The 19,031-nt window shown below is 44.6% G+C and overlaps 1 protein-coding gene and 1 long non-coding RNA gene across 9 annotated transcripts in view; one reads left to right on the top strand and one right to left on the bottom strand.

The window, feature by feature from the left end:
* Nucleotides 1–11,979, top strand: part of LOC144603641 (uncharacterized) — a 54,187-nt gene extending 42,208 nt beyond the window's left edge. Inside the window, exons 4-6 of the long non-coding RNA XR_013548649.1 lie at nt 1,365–1,538; nt 3,153–3,243; nt 11,581–11,979. This is a non-coding gene — a long non-coding RNA (uncharacterized LOC144603641). The remainder of the gene's footprint in view (nt 1–1,364; nt 1,539–3,152; nt 3,244–11,580) is intronic.
* osbpl8 (oxysterol binding protein-like 8) overlaps nt 4,392–19,031 on the bottom strand; it is a 120,883-nt gene continuing 106,243 nt past the window's right edge. For 7 of the 8 annotated variants that reach the window (XM_078417169.1, XM_078417170.1, XM_078417171.1 and 4 more), the window contains 5 exons: nt 14,557–14,742; nt 12,918–13,071; nt 10,136–10,238; nt 7,161–7,269; nt 4,392–5,998 (listed from right to left, as the gene is read on the bottom strand). In XM_078417169.1, the coding sequence (XP_078273295.1) occupies nt 5,863–5,998; nt 7,161–7,269; nt 10,136–10,238; nt 12,918–13,071; nt 14,557–14,742 (688 nt within the window). In that variant the 3' untranslated portion in view covers nt 4,392–5,862. The remainder of the gene's footprint in view (nt 5,999–7,160; nt 7,270–10,135; nt 10,239–12,917; nt 13,072–14,556; nt 14,743–19,031) is intronic. The other variant, XM_078417172.1, reaches the window with a different exon arrangement.

The following is a 19,031-nucleotide window of genomic DNA, read 5'->3' as shown; positions in this document are numbered from 1 at the left end:
TGCCACCCAGCTTTGTGTCATCTGCAAATTTGCTAATGTTACTTTTAATTCCTTCATCTAAATCATTAATGTATATTGTAAATAGCTGCGGTCCCAGCACCGAGCCTTGCGGCACCCCACTAGTCACTGCCTGCCATTCTGAAAGGGACTCGTTAATCCCTACTCTTTGTTTCCTGTCTGTCAACCAATTTTCTATCCATGTCAATACCCTACCCCCAATACCATGTGCTCTAATTTTGCCCACTAATCTCCTGTGTGGGACCTTATCAAGGGCTTTTTGAAAGTCCAGGTACACTACATCCACTGGCTCTCCCTTGTCCATTTTACTTGTTACATCCTCAAAAAGATGTAACTAATTTCCAATAGATAATGCCAGGCTTATTCAAAAAGTTTAGTTTTTAGTTTCGTTTAGTTTCGTTTAGTTTATTGTCACGTGTACCGTGAAAAGTTTTTGTTGCATTCTAACCAGTCAGGCAAAGACAATGCATGATTCCAATCGAGCCGTCACAGTGTACAGATACAGGATAAAGGGAATAGATAAAATCCAGTAAAGTCTGATCAAAGATAGTCTGAGGGTCTCCAATGAGGGAGATGGTAGTTCAGGAATGCTTTCTAGTTGGTGATAAGATGGTTCAATCGCCTGATAACAGCTGGGAAGAAACTGTCCCTGAATCTGGAGGTGTGCGTTTTCACACTTCAGTACCTATAAAAAGCATACCTTGTATAAAGTCGAGTGGAACATGAAAGTTCAGAACATTTTGGCAACCATCACCTCTGACTGCTAGTTCTCTGCGGGCAGCGGCTTCCAACAAGATGCAGATGGTTGGGTGATTCAGGAGGTCTAGCCGCTGCCACCATGTGGTGAAAGTTTCCATGTGAACCATTTCTTATTTGACAAGCTTCAGGTCGCAATCTGTCCATTGCAACAGAAATATAAATGCTAGAATTGTGGCGGGGGGGGGGGGGGGGGGGGTGGGGTGGGGTGGGGTCTTACCTTCTGCCAGAATGGAGGTGACGGCTGCAACGGGCCTTTATGGCCAGCTGCAGCTGGGACTGTAAAATGGCGCCAAAATTGCATTTGGACTCTGTGGGCTGTTGTGTACATTCTGTACTGACCAGGGGATCTTGTTTGCCGAGCTGTATGCAAAAAAAAATCACTGTACCTTGATATACGTGATATTAAAGAACCATCTGCAATATTGCAAAGTTAAATGTGTGGATTGTATTATAAGGAAAGGTTGGGCAGATGATCTTGTTTATGATCGAGAACATTCCTCAGATTACAGTGTATCTTTTAACTCCTCTATCCTGGTGAAACTCAACATGTTCAAGGTTGAGACGGGCATTTATGCTGTTTTTTTCAGGTGAAACATCAAACTAAAGCTCTGCTTGCTTTTTCCGATGGCTGCTAAAATATTCCACGGAGCTCCGAGCCTGCAACGCCGTGTCAACGGGCCTTCATAGTCAGGTCAAGAACGCCACACCGAGAGCAACTGGGACTTGAAAATGTGCCAAACTGACAACTGTATACTAACAGCGTACGACTGCTATGCACTTGCACTGCATCTGAGATGCTTATCCAAGATGTACCTAAGTGTTTATGTATGGTGATACCTGAACTGAACGGTATCCAAAAATGAATTTCACTGTACCTCGGTACATGTGACAACAAAGTACCATTGAACCAATGAAATTATAAAGGTGTTTTGTCCGTTCCTCCCTCATCCTTACCATTTATTTACCCCCAGCCAACTTCACGCAGGAGCTTCCTGCATTTACAAATTGATTCCCGCATGTCCTACAAGAGGGAACGCACTGCAAAATCATTTCATTGACCATAACATGCTTCTGGGTGGTAAAAGGTTCCAGGGAAATACAAGTGTTTGTGGCAGAGAAACACAGATTGCAAAATGCTCTGTTCGGGATTAAAGTAATGAAATGGTGTCATGGAGCTGTACAGCATGGAAACAGGCCTTTCAGCCCAAACCGTCCATGCTGACCGACTTGCCCACATCTCGTCCAAACCTTTCCTATCCACCTACCTGTCCAAATGTCTTATAGATGTTGTAATTGTACCCATCTTTACCACTTCCTCTGGCTCCTGTTCAATGTACTCACCACCCTGTGTGGAAAACTTTGTCCCTTAGGTTCCTATTAAACCTTTGCCCTTCCATCTTAAAACTGTACTCTCTTGGTTTTGACTCCCTTACACTAGCGAAAAGACCATGGCAATTCACCTTGTCTATAACCCTCATGATTTTTTAAAACTCATCAGTAAGGTCATCCCTCATCCTCCTATGCACCAGGGAAAATAGACCCAGCCAAATCAGCCTCTCCTTAACACTCAAACCTTCTGGCCCCAATAACATCCTCATCAATCTTTTTTTTTGCTGTTCCAAGAACATTCTCATAACCCTTTTCAGTTTTATGATATCGTTCCAATAGCAAGGCGATTAAACTGTGTATACAGTGCTCCAAATATGGCCATACTAACGAGTTGTACAGCTGTGACATGACATCCCAACTCCTGTACTCAATAACTTGATCAATGAAGACAACAAATTTGAGTATAGAGGTTGGGTGGTCATTGTAACGAGGTAAGGCGGGTCTGTCAGGTTTAAAAAGCAACCAGAATAGTGCGAGACGAAATCTACTATTGTGCAAAGTCACCCCAAGGATTGTTTTGCATCAGTCTGAGGAGGGAGACGTGTTTAACATCTATTGGAGAACTAGATTGCCTACATTTCCGCACGTTGTTAATGTAATGCAACAGAATAGATTTTGGATTCATCAATAGGATCAGAACTCACTGTGTGCTGTGGCCTGACACATGGAAGGTGGCACAATGGCGCAGTGGTAGATTGGCTGCCTCACATCACCAGAGATCCGGATTCAATCGTGATCTTTGATGCTGTCTGTTTGGAGTTTGTACATTCTCCCTGTGACCGCATGCGTTTTCTCCGGGGGCTCTGGTTTCCATCCACATGCCAAAGACATGCATGTTTGTAGGTTGATTGGCTTCTGTAAATTACCTCAAGTGTGTAGGATACAACTAGTGAACGGGTGATCGTGGTTGGTGCAGAGTAGGTGGGCCGAAGGGCCCGTTTCCATGCTGTATCTTGAAACTAAACTAAACTAAATTGTCTCTGCAGGAAAGGCTGCCAGTGCCCACAGTGTGTGTCAGCTCTGAAAGTGTTCACAGGGCCAGTGAATGTGAATGGAGGACTTCCTGAGCTACCGAAGGTCAGTGAGTTATCAGGAAACAAGTGAGGTCACCAAACACTCCATTAGTCACAAGGAATTGCAAATGCTGTAATCTTGAGCAACCTCACAAATTGCTGGAGGAACTCAGCAGGTCAGGCAGCCTCTGGGGAGGGAATGGGAATGGACAGGCGACGTTGTGGGTCAGGACCACAGTTGGGGGGGGTGGGAGGGGGTGTGAAGCGCTTCTGCACCACATCTCTCCTCTACCACCTGGAGGAGTGGAGAACACAAGGGGTTTCCTGCTCTTTGGAGTTGGTGCATCTGGTCTTGCAACAAATTGGATTGATGATGGGGTGGATCACATTTCAGAATGGAACATCTCGACCACCGACCTTTTAGAACCATCACTACACAGTTTGGAAACTTCGACCCTGTGTGTTCCAGCTGCAAGACGTACTGGAGCAGCACAGTGGGCAGCAGTAGAGTTGCTGCCTAACAGTGCCAGAGACTTGCCTTCTATCCTGACCATGGGTACTGTCTGTACGCAGTTTGTACGTTCTTCCCTGTAACCGTGTGAGTTTTCTCTGGGTGTTTCAGAATCCTCCCCCTCCAAAGATGTACAGGTTTACATCTGGTTAATTGACTTCGGTAAAAATTGTAAATTGTCCCTAGTGTGTGGGATAGTGCAGATGTACAGAGTGATCGCTGGTTGGCGTGGACTCAGTGGGCCTGTTTCCACGCTGTATCTCTAAAGTCTAAAGACGACACGTTGTAAAAGCAAATGTACTTGTAAACAATGCATTCTCTGCAAGTAGTTTTTCTCCATTTTTGCTTCTTCCCTTGATTTGATTGATATTGAAAATATAGAATGGACCTAGCACTCTTGAAACACCATAAGCTTTGAGGACCATTAACTGTTTGCTCCAAGGTGTCATCTTTAACAGACTATTTTTTAAGAGTATTTTGAAGGCTGAGATTGGCAGATACCTGACTGGTAAGGGTGTCAGGGATAATGGGGAGAAGAGGGCTGAGAGGGAAAGATAGATCAGCCATGTTTGAATGGTGGAGTAGACTCGATGGGCCGAATGGCCTTATTCTGTTCCTATAACTTATGAACATGATTAATCATTTTAAAAAAAGACAGGCTCTCGTTCTGCAGAAAGATTCAACAACAGGCCACGTGGTTGCAGTAGGGATCACAGATCTTTATTAAATTAGTGATCATAAATACCATTTTACAAAGAGCGTGCTTGCACAAGTGGTTATTGAGTGAAACCCAACCTTCCATATCTTGTCACCAGCTTGCTACCATGACCATAACGGTGACGATACTGTGTATAGAAATCTTTCCCCAGATGAAGCCAACCTCACTGGGGAAGTAAGTGGAAGTGGTCGTGTTGCCGTGAACACTTGTTTACATATTTATTGGTTAAGTCAACATTGTGAGAAAATGCAGAATTTATAGAAACAAAGTAGTTTGATAAATCTTAGTTCAACAAAAGGTTGTTTCACGAATAAATACTTAGGTACATCGATAAAACATTTACATGATCCCATCAATGGCTATCTTTAATCATGTGTTCAACTTTCAATATGTGTAAAAAAAAATGCACAACAATGTCCTTTTAGGCATAATCTGTGGGTTTTTTTTTTCCTAACAGTTACCAAAGGTTGCTGCAACAATAACAATTACTGGGATTCTAGTTGATTCGTGGTACTGGATGTGCACAAAATCACTTTTGGATAGAACACCCAGAAATCAAAATTACAGTCCGGTTCTGTGACCAGTTGGAATGGACAAAATAAAGTTACTGACTGGCAGAAAACAAGAATAACTAACGCAAAGCTTAAAAAAAATTCTAAACTTGTTTGGAACTATTTTTTACAACAAAAGTCAGAATACAATCTGGTTTTACAAGCTACCGCGCGGGTATTAATGGCAGTATAACATCACGATGCGTTAAAATGAACTTAACGACTAAAGTGGAATGTTAAGGCTTTTTTCCCCCTATGGCACAGCCCCAAACACGTTGTTAGCAAATCCTGAACACAGGTGTGAATGAAGTCTTCCAGAAGGCACTGCTCCAGCCCCCTTCAACATTCTGCCCCTCCAGAATACTTTTTAAGTACAAATATACCTCGGACCCTGCTGAAAGTGAGTTAGTCTGCAACAAACGTGACCGCTGTGCTCACGTGCCTCTCTTTAGGGGCTTTAACATTCATAAACAAAGGGAAAGGGAATGCCAAAAACCGCATTCAGAAATAGCTGCAAGTGTGTGCCAACATGTCAGGTGAGCATTGGTGCTGTTACTGGTATTTAAATACTTACACATAATTTAGTATATGGCTTATGCTAAAACTGGCCTTACTAAAGAAACTGAAAAAAAATCGATTCTTGCAACTAAGTATGGAGCTGCAGCACGCACGGAGTGTCTTCAAAGCGTCGTGGCTCATTGCCTGATACGTGAGTATGCTTATGGATATTCTGTACACACAGGGAAAAGTTTTGAAAGCACTTTGTTATCAAATGTGAAGCACACCTGGTCCAACAGCTTGCCTGGTGCCTGCACGCGGCCATCCAATCCCGCTGAAGAAATCCCTGCTCAGGACATCCAGCCCTGTTGCCTCCGTCTATGGCTTCATTTGGTCAGGTCATGGTTAATTGAACAAGTAATTAACAGTTATCTGAATCAGGATGAGGAGGAGAATCACCATGTAGTCCCGCAGTTGCAAAAAGTGGTTACTCGTGTTGGTCTGGCTTGCTGAAGTTCGATTTCGTAGAGCTGCCAGACTTCTAAACAAAGAATTCAAACACCACTTAGTCCAAGAAATATGCATTGCACCAAGTTCAATAAACAACAAATATTTGCTGCCTTCGAAAAAAGATCGATCTTAATTAAATATTGGTTGGGTGCGTACGTTTACGGCAGTCTTTAATTTGCTAAAAAATCTCTTGCCAACAATGTGACCTTTTCATCTGCCTCAAAGTTAAAAATCAGCAAGGCAGCAGAGTAACTGAGGAGGATCTGACTGTTCACGGCGTGAGATGGGAGAAAAGGTGGGGTGGGAGCAGGGAAGAGGGAACCTGATGAGGGGCGGTGGGTAAAATGCAAGGGGAGAAAAAGAAGACAACTTTCCTTGAAAGTGGCATCACAGGTAGATAGGGTGATCAAGAAGGTTTTCATCAGTCAAAGTATAGAGTAAAGAAATTGTGAAGTCATGTTACAGCTGTAGAAGACATTGCTGAAACCACATTTAGAGTATTGTGATCAGTTTTGGCCACCCTGTTAAACCGGAAAGGGTGCAGAGAAGATTTACGTGGACGATGCCAGGACTCGAGGGCATGAGCTATAGGGCGAGGTTGAGCAGGCTAGAACTTTTTTTATTCCTTGGAGCGCGGATGGATGAGGGGTGATCTTATAGAGGTGCGTAAGATCATGAGAGGAAGCGAGGGTAAATGTGAGGAGGAGTAACTCAGCGGGTGAAGGGAGCTTCTCTGGATGAAAAAAATAGGTGACGTTAAGGGTAGAAATCCTTATTCAGACTGGAAGTAGAGATGGAGAAGGGTTAATCAAGGCCGGGGACAGATGACCTCAGGGAAGATGGAGCTCAAAATGGCCCTTCACACTTCATCCCCATAATGGGCTCCTGAGGTCATCTATTGCTGGCCCTGATTTGTTCTGGCCTTTTCTCACCTACAGTTTATTTCACCCCCCATGACTACTTTCAGTCTGAAGAAGGGTTCTGACCTGAAGCACCACCTGTCTATTTTCTCCTGAGATGCTGCATGACCCGCTGAGCTACTCCAGCGCTTTGTGTCTATCTTGGGTACAAACCAGCAACTGCGGTTCTTTCCTGCATGAGCTGAGATCAGGATCTCCGTCTGCAGAAACAGGCATCAATCCACCATCCAACACTGCCCCAGCATGCTTTACATTTAGCACTCTGCCTCTTACCTGTTGATCTCCTCTTGTGTACGTTTTATTGAATCTATGGCACCAAGTAGTTCGCTGAGATCACTTGTTTTCTTCCTCAGTCTCGTGCTATGCTTCCCTGTCTTTTGTTCTGCGAGAAAAGCACAGAATGCATCACAGTGAAGTGAGACACACACGGCAGAGCCAACACAAGGAGGCCAAAGCAGCCGTCTCTCGTCAGCACACAGGTGCTGGAGGAACCCGTCAGCTGGAGCGGTTGCAGAGATGATTTACGAAGATGTTGCCAGGACTCAAGGGCCTGAGCTAGAGCGAGAGGTTGGGCAGATTAAGACTCTATTTCTTGGAGCGCAGGTGGATGAAGAGTAATCCTTCAGAGGTGCACAAAATCATGAGAGGAATAGAAAGGGTAAACGCAGAGTCCCTTGCCCAGAGCAGGGGAATTGAGAACATACGTTTAAGGTGAGGGAAGAAAAGTTTAATAGGAACCTGAAGGATAACTTTTTTTACATAAAGGGTCTGGGTGTATGGAATGAACTGCCGGAGGAGGTACTATCGCAACTTTTCAGAAGTATTTAGACAGGTACATGGATTTGATAGGGTTGGAGGGATATGGGCCAAATGCAGGGTGGTGGGACTAGTGTAGATGGGGCATGTTGGTCAGTGTGGACAAGTTGTGCCAAAGGGCCTGTTTCCATGCTGTATGACTCAATGAGGCCAGGCTCTGGAGAATATGGATATGTCACATGGATAGGTCTGAAGCAGGGCCCTGACCCGAAACGTCACCTATGCATGTTGTTCAGAGTTGCTGCCTGACCCACTGAGTTACTTCAGCACTTTGTGTCTTTTTGTTCATTAACCAGCATCTGCAGTTCTTTGTTACAGCAATCTCACATCATGTCTTCACCACACTCGAATGTCCACAGAACGCTATGCAAACAATCCAAGCAAAATTGCTGCTCAGGTTTTAAAAAAGGAGATACTCAGAGAGTTTACACGGAGAGGTTGAGATGGAGGGAATTCCAGTACTTAGAGCTTAGGTCGTTAGAGACAAAGCTGCCATGCTGGGATGACCCAGTGAGAGAGCACAACAGGCCCGACTTTAGACATACAGCACGGAAACAGGCCCTTCAGCCCATCGAGTCCGCGGCGGCCAGTGATCACCCCGTGCACTAGCACTATCCGACACACTAGGGACAATTTACCATCTTTTTGTACCAAAGCCAATTAACCTACAAACCACGTCTTTGGAGTGTGAGAGGAAACCAGAGCACCTGGAGAAAGCCCACGCGGGTACAGGGAGAACGTACAAACTCCACACAGACAGCACCCATGGTCAGGATCGAACCTGGGTCTCTGGCACTGTGAGGCAGCAGCTTTACCTCTGCACCACCCCTGAGTTAGACGAGAGTGCAATGTGGGGCTGGAAAGGTAACAACAAGGTGAAGCCAGCAGGGATACATGTTGTCAGTTGTTAAACACTTGGGTATCATATCATATCATATCATATATCTACAGCCGGAAACAGGCCTTTTCGGCCCTCCAAGTCCGTGCCGCCCAGTGATCCCCGTACATTAACACTATCCTACACCCACTAGGGACAATTTTTACATTTACCCAGCCAATTAACCTACATACCTGTACGTCTTTGGAGTGTGGGAGGAAACCGAAGATCTCGGAGAAAACCCACGCAGGTCACGGGGAGAACGTACAAACTCCTTACAGTGCAGCACCCGTAGTCAGGATCGAACCTGTGTCTCCGGCGCTGCATTCGCTGTAAAGCAGCAACTCTACCGCTGCGCTACCGTGCCGCCCATTTCTGCTGCTTTGGCAGTGAGAGATTTTAGTTTAGGGATACAGCATGTTAACAGGCCCTTCGGCCCAATGAGTCCACGCCGATCATCGATCACCCGTTCACACTCGTTCTATGTTATTCCACTTCCTATGCACCAGGTGTAATGTACAGAGGCCAATCAATCTACACACCCGCACGTCTTTAGGATGTGGGAGGAAACCGGTAAAAATAAAAATAGGCACCGCTACCTTGACTCCGAATGTTAAAACTGTGACCATCAGCTTCCTCCAGAAAACCACTGGCCCATGAACACTTCAAAACACTAACCTCAACCATGAACTGCTATGGGCTGTCTTTGTTTACATTTAGGACTTTTGGGTTTGTTGCACGAGTATTATGGTAGTTGATTGAATTTTTCTTTTGTTTATTGTACATTATCAGTGTGTATTGTGCTTGCTGGCCTGTGCTGCTGCAAGTAAGTATTTTGTGGTTCCCTTATCATTCTGTATGACAATTAAACCACCTTGACTCTCTCTTGACTTTTAAAGTTAAATGGTTTGTGAACGGCATGCCCAGCTGATCCTTTTCAATACATTGTGGAGCGTAAAGTGCCACAGGTCTGTGCTGAGGTGGTTTTTTCGGCCCCCCCTCGGTCATGGCTGACCATGGGTGGCGTTTCCTTGCAAAATAGTAGTCGAATAGAGCATGGAGCTGAGCTCAACCTACAACCCAACGGTATGAACGATGGTTTCTCTAATTTCAAGTAACCCCTGCATTCCCTCCCTCCCCCCTACCCTAGTCATCCACTGTTTGCACCCCTATATCCCTCTCATTACCACCTTTTGCCCAGCCACAATGGGCCATTATGGGTTCCACCCTTCCTTGGTCATCTACTGGGGGCCCTGATTTGTTCTGCCCCTTTCCTACCTCAATACCTCCCCCCCCCCCCTGCCCGCCCCCCACTCTACTTTCCGTCAACGAAGGGATCCGATCTGAAACATCACTAATCCATTTTCTCCTGAGATGCTGCCTGATCCGCTGAATTATTCCAGCACCTTTTGTCTATCTTTGGTATAAACCAGCGTCTACAGTTCCTTCCTACACACTCAGTTAAATATACCTTGATTCGTAAGTAAGGAAGTAAGTTAAAGAGTGAAATAAGAGAGGTTTGACAGAAGGAGAGGCAAGAAGAGTCCATACACACTTTCACTCTCGGAGGAGTCCTGTCGGTCCAGTTCTGGGCTGGAGCCACCACTCTCAGGACTCGGCTGCCCACTGTGTTTACTCCGTCTCTTTGGCACAGAGACCTAGAGCAATGACAAAACACAAAATAAGCCTCACGTCCTTTAGCTGTCTAACATGTATGGGAATTATCATGGAATCACAGACCGTAGGATTGTACAGCACATAAATGACCCACCTTGTCCACACCACCCCTGATACCCAACCACACCAACTCCATCTGTCCACATTAGAGCAGATCCCCCTACTCTTTTTCTAATCCATGGAAACACTTTCTAAACGTTCTAATAGTATCTGCCTTAACACATCTTGTCGGCAACTTATTCCAAATATTCATCACCCTCTGTGTGAAAAAAACTTCCACTCAGACCGCGAGTTCATTTCTCCCCTCCCCTTTCTCACCTTAAACCTGGGTCTTCCAGTTTTGGACACCCCTCCCCTGGGGTGAAAGATTCTGGTAATCTAAGCCACTCATGGTTTTCTTGAGTCATAAGAGTCACTTATGGCATGGAAACAGGCCCTTTGGCCCAACTTGTCCATGCCAACCAAGATGCCCCCATCCAAGCTAGTCGCATTCGCAGGTGTTTGGCCAATGACCCTCTAAACCTATCCTCCCCACGTACCTGTCCAAGTGCCTTTGTTGATATTGTACCTGGCTCAACCACTTCCTCCTCATTCACCCACCACCCTCTGTGTGAAAATGTTGTCCCTCAGGTCCCTATTCAATCTTTCCCCCCCTCACTATAAACTGTGTTTTAGAGTCAACTCGAAGATGATCATATCAGCTTCATTGTCTCTAAATAATTTTATCGTTGTTAGGTATTCCAAAAAAAGTTTTTTTGTTTAAGCTGATTTATTAATGGCTACATTTAAAAAATATATAGATGACCATCTATTTGTCCAAGAATTGATTTCCTTAAAGAGGAAATTAAACTATCACCATCTAGTGTTTAAAACCCAATAGCTATGCAATCAGAATAGTACAGGAGTTATCAGTCAATATTGACAAACCAGCAGTTTAGGCACTTGGTCAGATACACTGGGTGACGTTTCGGGTCGAAACCCTTCTTCAGACTGGTCTGTACCCGAAACGTCACCCATTCCTTCTCTCCTGAGATGCTGCCTGACCCGCTGAGTTACTCCTGTAGTTATTTTCCTACTCCTGGTCAGATACACTTGTCTGAATAGGTATTGTTTACAATGAATGTTTGCCCTGGGACATTTAATTTTAATCTATATCTTGCTTAATGATTGGGCGGCAAGTTCAAAGATTGGATAAATGTTGCTTCATGGGCTCTCAGCGGGCTATTATAACCGAACCTAGGTGGGAATCCAAGTTGGCCATTCGTCAATCTGAAGTTTGAAGAAATGTCCTGATCTGAAATATCATCCATCCTTTTTCTCCAGAGATGCTGCCTGACCCGCTGAGTTACTCCAGCACTTTGTGTCTGCCTTGGCTTTTGGCCAAATCTCAGCTGCGCTCAACATTTTGAAAAATTTGGAAGGACAAGAACAAAAGCAGCAGCTGTATGAACACATCGCCGCCTCCAAATCACACTTCATCTCAACTCAGACATACGCTAGCCAAAGCTTCACTGCAGCATGACCACATCTTGGAATTACCAACTGAACAGCTAAGATGGACGCACTTTCATCGCACAGACTGCAGCAGTTTTAAGTTCATTCACTATCACACTATCAAGGACATCCAAGAACCTGGTCTCTCACAAATGATTTGCAGACCCTGAGAATGGAAAAGAAGTTTTAGCATTTAGAAATGTATGTAACTTCATGATGTACAGCATTCACGAGTCATTAGTCACATAATAAAATGTTTTAGTAAAATGTCACAAAGAAACATTACAATATGCTGGGACATGGACACTCCGTGATTCGGTGCAGCATGCAACTTCTTACCCACAGTTGTGTACAAACACTACTCGTTACTAGTCACGCCACCAAGAGGAAGATAACTGCACAGCACAACCCTGGGTGTTACAGTTCAGATCCCATTGTGTGGAATAAAGGACGTCGGCCCTTCACTGGGGATCTCTGAAAGGGAGAAGGGAGGCTGGGCAGATGCTGGAACGATGAAGGAGGTGGGGAGAAGGTCTAAGATGAAACAATATACAGGAGGCTCTGCCATACTCAGTGGCATTCTGAGGTCCGAAGAAGTACCGATATTTTTGTTATGTTGCACCCACTTTGCAAATGGAACATAGAACAGTACGGCTCAGGAACGGGCCCTTTGGCCCACAAAGTCTGTGCCAAGCACAACACCAGTTTAAATTAATCTCATCTGCCTTCATGGATAAGGGTGTCAGGGGTTATGGGGAGGGCAGGAGAATGGTGTTGAGAGGGAAGGATAGATCAGCCATAATTGAATGGCAGAGTAGATTTGATGGGCCGAATGGCCTAATTCTGCTCTTATAACTTATGAACGAACCTCTCCTTGCAGATAATACCACTTAAATTAGGACTAAAATTCAGGAGGTAAAAGCCAGGAGGAGTTATTTTATTCTGAAGACGAAAGCATCTTTGAGGTACATTTCCTTTGAGGGTTGCTGAGCGGGGGGAGGAGGGGGATAGCATCTGAAAAACCAACAGCATCAAACAAACCAACTTCATTCTTGACCGATTGGTAAGAGTGAGTGACGGGAATGTGAAGAGGATAAAATAACTGCTTGAGATGTTGGTGGGCACCAGTAACAATAAGCTTTACATGATTCAATCTGAAAACCTACCTGACGTTTGTAACTATCTTTCCTTGCCCCTTGGTTACTGAGACTAATTATACTGGCAGAACGTACCATTGGAGTGCGGTGCCAAACTTTTGACTGGATGACACCTTCTTTCTCATACTGAATGAGGTCATTCAGTGGATCCCACGGCCTGGTGCTGCATGCAAGAAAATATGCTACACAATTAGTTTCAGGCAAAGTACTTACAATAACTTAATACACAGTGCACAGTTTACACGTATTTATCATGACTGCATGTATACTGTTTATTCTGTGAGCTTCATGTGAATAGCTGATAGAGCTGCTGCCTCACAGCGCCAGAGACCCAGGTTCGATCCTGACCTTTGGTACTTTCTGTGTGGAGTTCGCACGTTCTCCCCGTGACCGCGTAGGTTTCCTCCAGGTCGGCGTAGGTTTTCTCAAAGACGTGGCAGGTTTGTAGGTTAATTGGTCTCTGTAAATTGCCCCTAGTGTGTAGGGAGTGGATGAGAAAGTGGGAGAACATAGAACAAGTGTGAACGGGTGATTGGTGGTCAGGATAGTTTGAGTGGGCCGAAGGGCCCGTTTCCATGCTGTGTCTCTAAACTAAACTACACTGAAGAATATTATTGCTTCTTGGTGCATGTGACAATTAACCAATCTGAATCTGATGATATCCCAAAAAGCTGGAGTAACTCAGCGGGTCAGGCAGCATCTCGGGAGAGAAGGAATGGGTGACGTTGCGGGTCGAGACCCTTCTTCAGACTGATGTCAGGGGAGGGGGCGGGATACAGAAAAAATAATTTCACTGCACCTAGGTACATGTGGTAATAAAGTATCATGGAACCATTGAGTTAAGTGAACTTTTAAGATGTTCACCACTGTGCAGTGAGGAATGTCTGTGAAGACTTTAGGAGAAAGTCCGTACTCCGCCACCTCCAGTTTAAATTCCATTTGGAATATTTTGGAGGACCAAGAACCAAGAAACCAAGAACTCTCTTTTCCTCAAATACTGCAGAACCTGTGGATTTTTACAGAGCCAACTGCCCAAACCAACCAGGAGGCTGTCAGGTGAGAGGGGAAAGATTTGGTAGGAACCCGAGGGGCAGGTTTTCACAGAGGGTGGTGGGTGTATTGAACAATCTGCTAGAGGAGGTTGAGTAAGGTACAATGACAACATTTAAGAGACATTTGGACAAGTACATAGGAAAGGTTTCGAGGGATACGGTCAGATGGGACTAATGCAGACGGGGGATCATGGTCAGCCTGGGCAAGTTGGGCCATAGGGCCTGTTTCCACACTGTATAACCCTATGGCTTTATCTAGACTATGAATTAAGCTGTTTGAATGAGTCACAACAGACCCAATGAACCAAATTGCTGCCCCACTCTGGTGCTGCACTAAACTCCGCAACAGAAGACTAAATGTCAACAAATGGCGAAGGGAAGTAAAGAAAAATAACATAATTTACAAGTAACTTTTATATTGTTGATATTAAAATTGAAATGGAATTCAGCCACAGAAAGGTCGAGCTAACGCTTCTCTGTACATGGTTTAGGAAAGGCCTACACTTTTATTGTAGAACAGAAATCCATACCATTCTTTAACCAATAATCCAGTGTATAAGGAGAGCAGCAGTAGAAGTAATGTTTCGAAGGCTTACTCTGCGTATTTATATTGCCACTCTCCCGTAATCTCATCATGTTCAAACAAGCGAGGCATCCATTCTTCTTCCTTGGCTTTCCGCCGCTTGGCAGCTTGCCGCTGAGCTTCTTCCAGAACGAACTTCTCTCTCGTGGCTTCATGCTGGTCCTTGTTGTGTATCGCTCGCGTTACGTGCTGCCACAGTCTGAGGAGATGGTCACAAGGAAGTCAGAGACAGATAATGAAAATTAAACAACTCCTTCAAGAAGTCGCAACATTCAAGAGACATTCAGACAGCTGCATGGATAGGACAGGTCTAGAGGAATATGGGCCAAACACAGGCAGGTGGGACTAGTGTAGATGGGACATGATGGGTGGTGTGGGCGAGTTGGGCCGAAAGGTCTGTTTCCACGCTGTATAACTCTAAGTCCTTAGTACTTCATTAAACCACAGGCTATTCTCAAAACATAAAATACAGAACAGCACAGCAACAGGCCCTTTGACCTACAATGTCTGTGCTGAACATGATGCAAAGTTGAGATGTAGATACAAGGAATTGCAGATGCTGTTTTACAAAAATAGACACAAATGTTGCAGTAACTCAGCGGGTCAGGCAGTATTTCTGGAGAGATGACGTTTCGGGTCAGACTGAAGAATGATCCCGATCTGAAAGGTCACATCCATGTTCCCCAAAGATGCTGCCTGAATTACTCCAGCACTGCGCTAAATTAATCTAATCTCCTCTGCCTGCAAACGATCATTGGGCATTTGCTGTGTTGTTGGATAACACTCCTGATTGTGAATCTGAAGTTATGGCTTTAGATCTCAGTCATTCTCACCACAGAACATAGTACATATATTTTTCAAGAAAGAAAGAGATTTATGATTGTTGATGTTAAAAAACAACGATTTAACCTTTGGTTACACTGAATTTCACCAACCCCTAGAAGGTTTGTTGCTCTGGCAGAACAACGAACCAACACGCACAAGATTCCACATATTATTGTTGGATAACAGAATAGTTCGTAAAATACAAAGTGCTGGAAGAACTCAGTGGGTCAGGCAGCATCTGTGAATGGAGTGGTGGCATTTTGGGTCAGAACCATTTAACAGACCGATTACAGTAGGGAGGGGAAAAAGCCGGAAAAGTAGCGGGAGTGGGATAAAACCTGACAAGCGATAGGTGGACACAAGTGAGGGGGGGGGGGGGGGGATTGGCTGATGGATGGGCAAAGGCTAGAGATGAAAAGGAGAGAAAAGGGTGTCGGATAAGGAGAGAAGCGAAGTGAAATGTAAAGCCAGAGGCAGAGGGGAAGAAATGTGTGTGCAGTGGGATAGGGGGCACAGGACAGGGAGAGGGGGAAGGGGAGGGCGATAGTGTTACCTGAAATTGGGAGAACACTGTTCATACCATTGGGTTGTGAGCTACCCATGTGGAATATGAGGTGCTTTTCCTCCAGTTCCAGCTTGATGTGCACCCATTTCCCCCACTATTTCTCACCCCTCCAATCCCTTTCATTTATATCCATCCCTCTGGCTGTACAGTTCACTCCGTATCTGACACACCTTTTGTCTCCTTTTCACCTTTAGCTTTTGTCAGTCACTCCACCTATCTGTCAATGACCCCGCTCCCCCTCCGACCCACTGAGTAACGTCAGCACTTTGTGTTTTCCCTCGAGATTCCAGCATCTGCAATTCCTAGTGCCTCCACAAATTATTATTGGATAAAAGACTAGTTAATCCGCTTTAATGTTTGGACATGGAAGGACTGTCAACTAAATTACCAGAAGGTCTCCATATTCTTTAAATAGCAGAGGAAATCTCTGATGTTCTCTGGAATAGTTAAGACATAATTAATTTGTTTATCTTTTTATATTTATATATATACACACACATATATATTTATATATATACCCACACATATATATACACACACACACATATATATATATATATTTATATATATACACACACATATTGCCGGAGCATTAGCAGCCACCTTTTAAAATCCTGTGTGATTTTGCAGTGATGCATTATGATACTATGATTATTAGTTTAGTTTAGCGATATAGTGCAGAAACAGGCCCCTTGGCCCACCGAGTCCGCATCGACCAGTGCTCACCCTGTACACTAACACACTAGGGACATTTTTCCAATTTTTACCAAAGCCAATTAACCTACAAACCTGTACGTCTTTGGAGTGTTGGTGAAAACCGAAGCAGCCGGGAAAAATCCAAGGGGGCACAGGAAGAACGTACAAACTCCGTACAGACATCACCCATAATCAGGATCTAACCCGGGTGTCTGGTGCTGTAAGCAACCCTACCAATGTGCCCCTGGTCTTTGGTTATACAGGAAAGGATTCTCTGAATGCCAGTGTAACCAGACATCATAATACTTAACGTATAATTATTTAAACAAAATAAAAAGACTGCATATATGCTGCTGACTGGAATAACTGAAAAACTATCTCGACATGGGAACGCCCCGATCAGGGCGAGATCATTGAGATTTATCTATTCAGTCCTGCGGGAATCGTGATACACTGCAGATAATTAATCATATACTCTGCAGGAAAGTGAAGGCACTTGAACAGGCCAAAAGATTATTTCCATTTCATTTCTGAGATGTAGAATGAAGCTACAACTCAGGATTTCTGCTTTTGCACGCTTAAGGCGAAGGCAGAAATGTAGTAGAGTTGTAGTTTAATTCTACAACTCAAAAGTGAAATGGAAATGATCTTTTGGCCCGTTCTCAAAAAAAACATGACATAGAGACGCTCGGCACAAAATGCTGGAGTAACTCAGCAGGTCAGGCTGCATCTCTAGAGAAAAAGGATGGGTGACATTTCAGGTCGGGACCCTTCTTTAGATCCGACCCAAAATGTCACCCATCCTTTTTCTACAACGATGCTGCCAGACCTGCTGAGCTACTCCAGCACTTTGTGAAAATCGCCATCTGCAGTTCTTTTTTTCTACATACAGAAGATGTTTGTTTTACATCAATTTGCACTAGAGAAACACATTACTCAGAGAGAGGGGGGGGGGGGGGGGGAGGAGGGGGGGGGGAGAGGGAGAGGGAGAGGGAAGGAAAGCGAGCAAGAGAGAGGGTGCTGGGGCTACAACAAGGTAAACTCGAGATCAGGAATTTGTCAATTACTCTTGAATGCTTCCTACAGTTGCAAATCCTACAGTCTATTCACCCTGTAGGTAAAGAAGGGTTTCTTGGATGTAATTAATGAATGACCTGCATCTGTGCCTTCATTCCCCTGGCTGGAAGGATTATCAAGGATGCCTGCTGGCCTGGCCATTTACTTTTCTCTCTTCTACGGGTGACGTCATTATGATACTATGATTATTAGTTTAGTTTAGCGATATAGTGCGGAAACAGGCCCCTCGGCCCACCGAGTCCGCACCGACCAGTGCTCACCCTGTACACTAACACACTCCTACACACTAGGGACATTTTTCCAATTTTTACCGAAGCCAATACGTCTTTGGAGTGTTGGTGAAAACCGAAGCAGCCGGGGAAAATCCACGGGGTCACAGGAAGAACGTACAAACTCCGTACAGACATCACCCATAATCAGGATCGAACCCGGGTGTCTGGTGCTGTAAGCAACCCTACCAATGTGCTCCTGGTCTTTGGTTATACAGGAAAGGATTCTCTGAATGCCAGTGTAACCAGACATCATAATACTTAACGTATAATTATTTAAACAAAATAAAAAGACTGCATATATGCTGCTGACTGGAATAACTGAAAAACTATCTCGACATGGGAACTTCCCGATCAGGGCGAGATCATTAAGATTTATCTATTCAGTCCTGCGGGAATCGTGATACACTGCAGATAATTAATCATATACTCTGCAGGAAAGTGAAGGCACCTGAACAGGCCAAAAGATTATTTCCATTTCACTTCTGAGGTGTAGAATGAAGCTACAACTCAGGATTTCTGCTTTTGCACGCTTAAGGCGAAGGCAGAAATGTAGCAGAGTTGTAGTTTAATTCTACAACTCAAAAGTGAAATGGAAATGATCTTTTGGCCCGTTCTCAAAAAAAACATGACATAGAGACGCTCGGCACAAAATGCTGGAGTAACTCAGCAGGTCAGGCTGCATCTCTAGAGAAAAAGGATGGGTGACATTTCAGGTCGGGACCCTTCTTTAGATCCGACCCAAAATGTCACCCATCCTTTTTCTTCAAAGATGCTGCCAGACCTGCTGAGTTACTCCAGCACTTTGTGTGTAACTTTGGTATAAATCGCCATCTGCAGTTCTTTTTTTCTACATACAGAAGATGTTTGTTTTGCATCAATTTGCACTAGAGAAACACATTACTCAGAGAGGGGGGGGGGGGGGGGGGAGAGGGAGAGGGAAAGAAAGCGAGCAAGAGAGAGAGTGCAGGGGCTACAAGGTAAACTCGAGATCAGGAATTTGTCAATTACTCTTGAATGCTTCCTACAGTTGCAAATCCTACAGTGTATTCACCC

Source organism: Rhinoraja longicauda, chromosome 20 (assembly GCF_053455715.1).
Source record: "Rhinoraja longicauda isolate Sanriku21f chromosome 20, sRhiLon1.1, whole genome shotgun sequence".
NCBI classification, from domain to species: Eukaryota; Metazoa; Chordata; class Chondrichthyes; order Rajiformes; family Arhynchobatidae; genus Rhinoraja; species Rhinoraja longicauda.
Note: the sequence above shows the minus strand (reverse complement) of the source record. Positions and strands in the feature narration are given on the sequence as shown.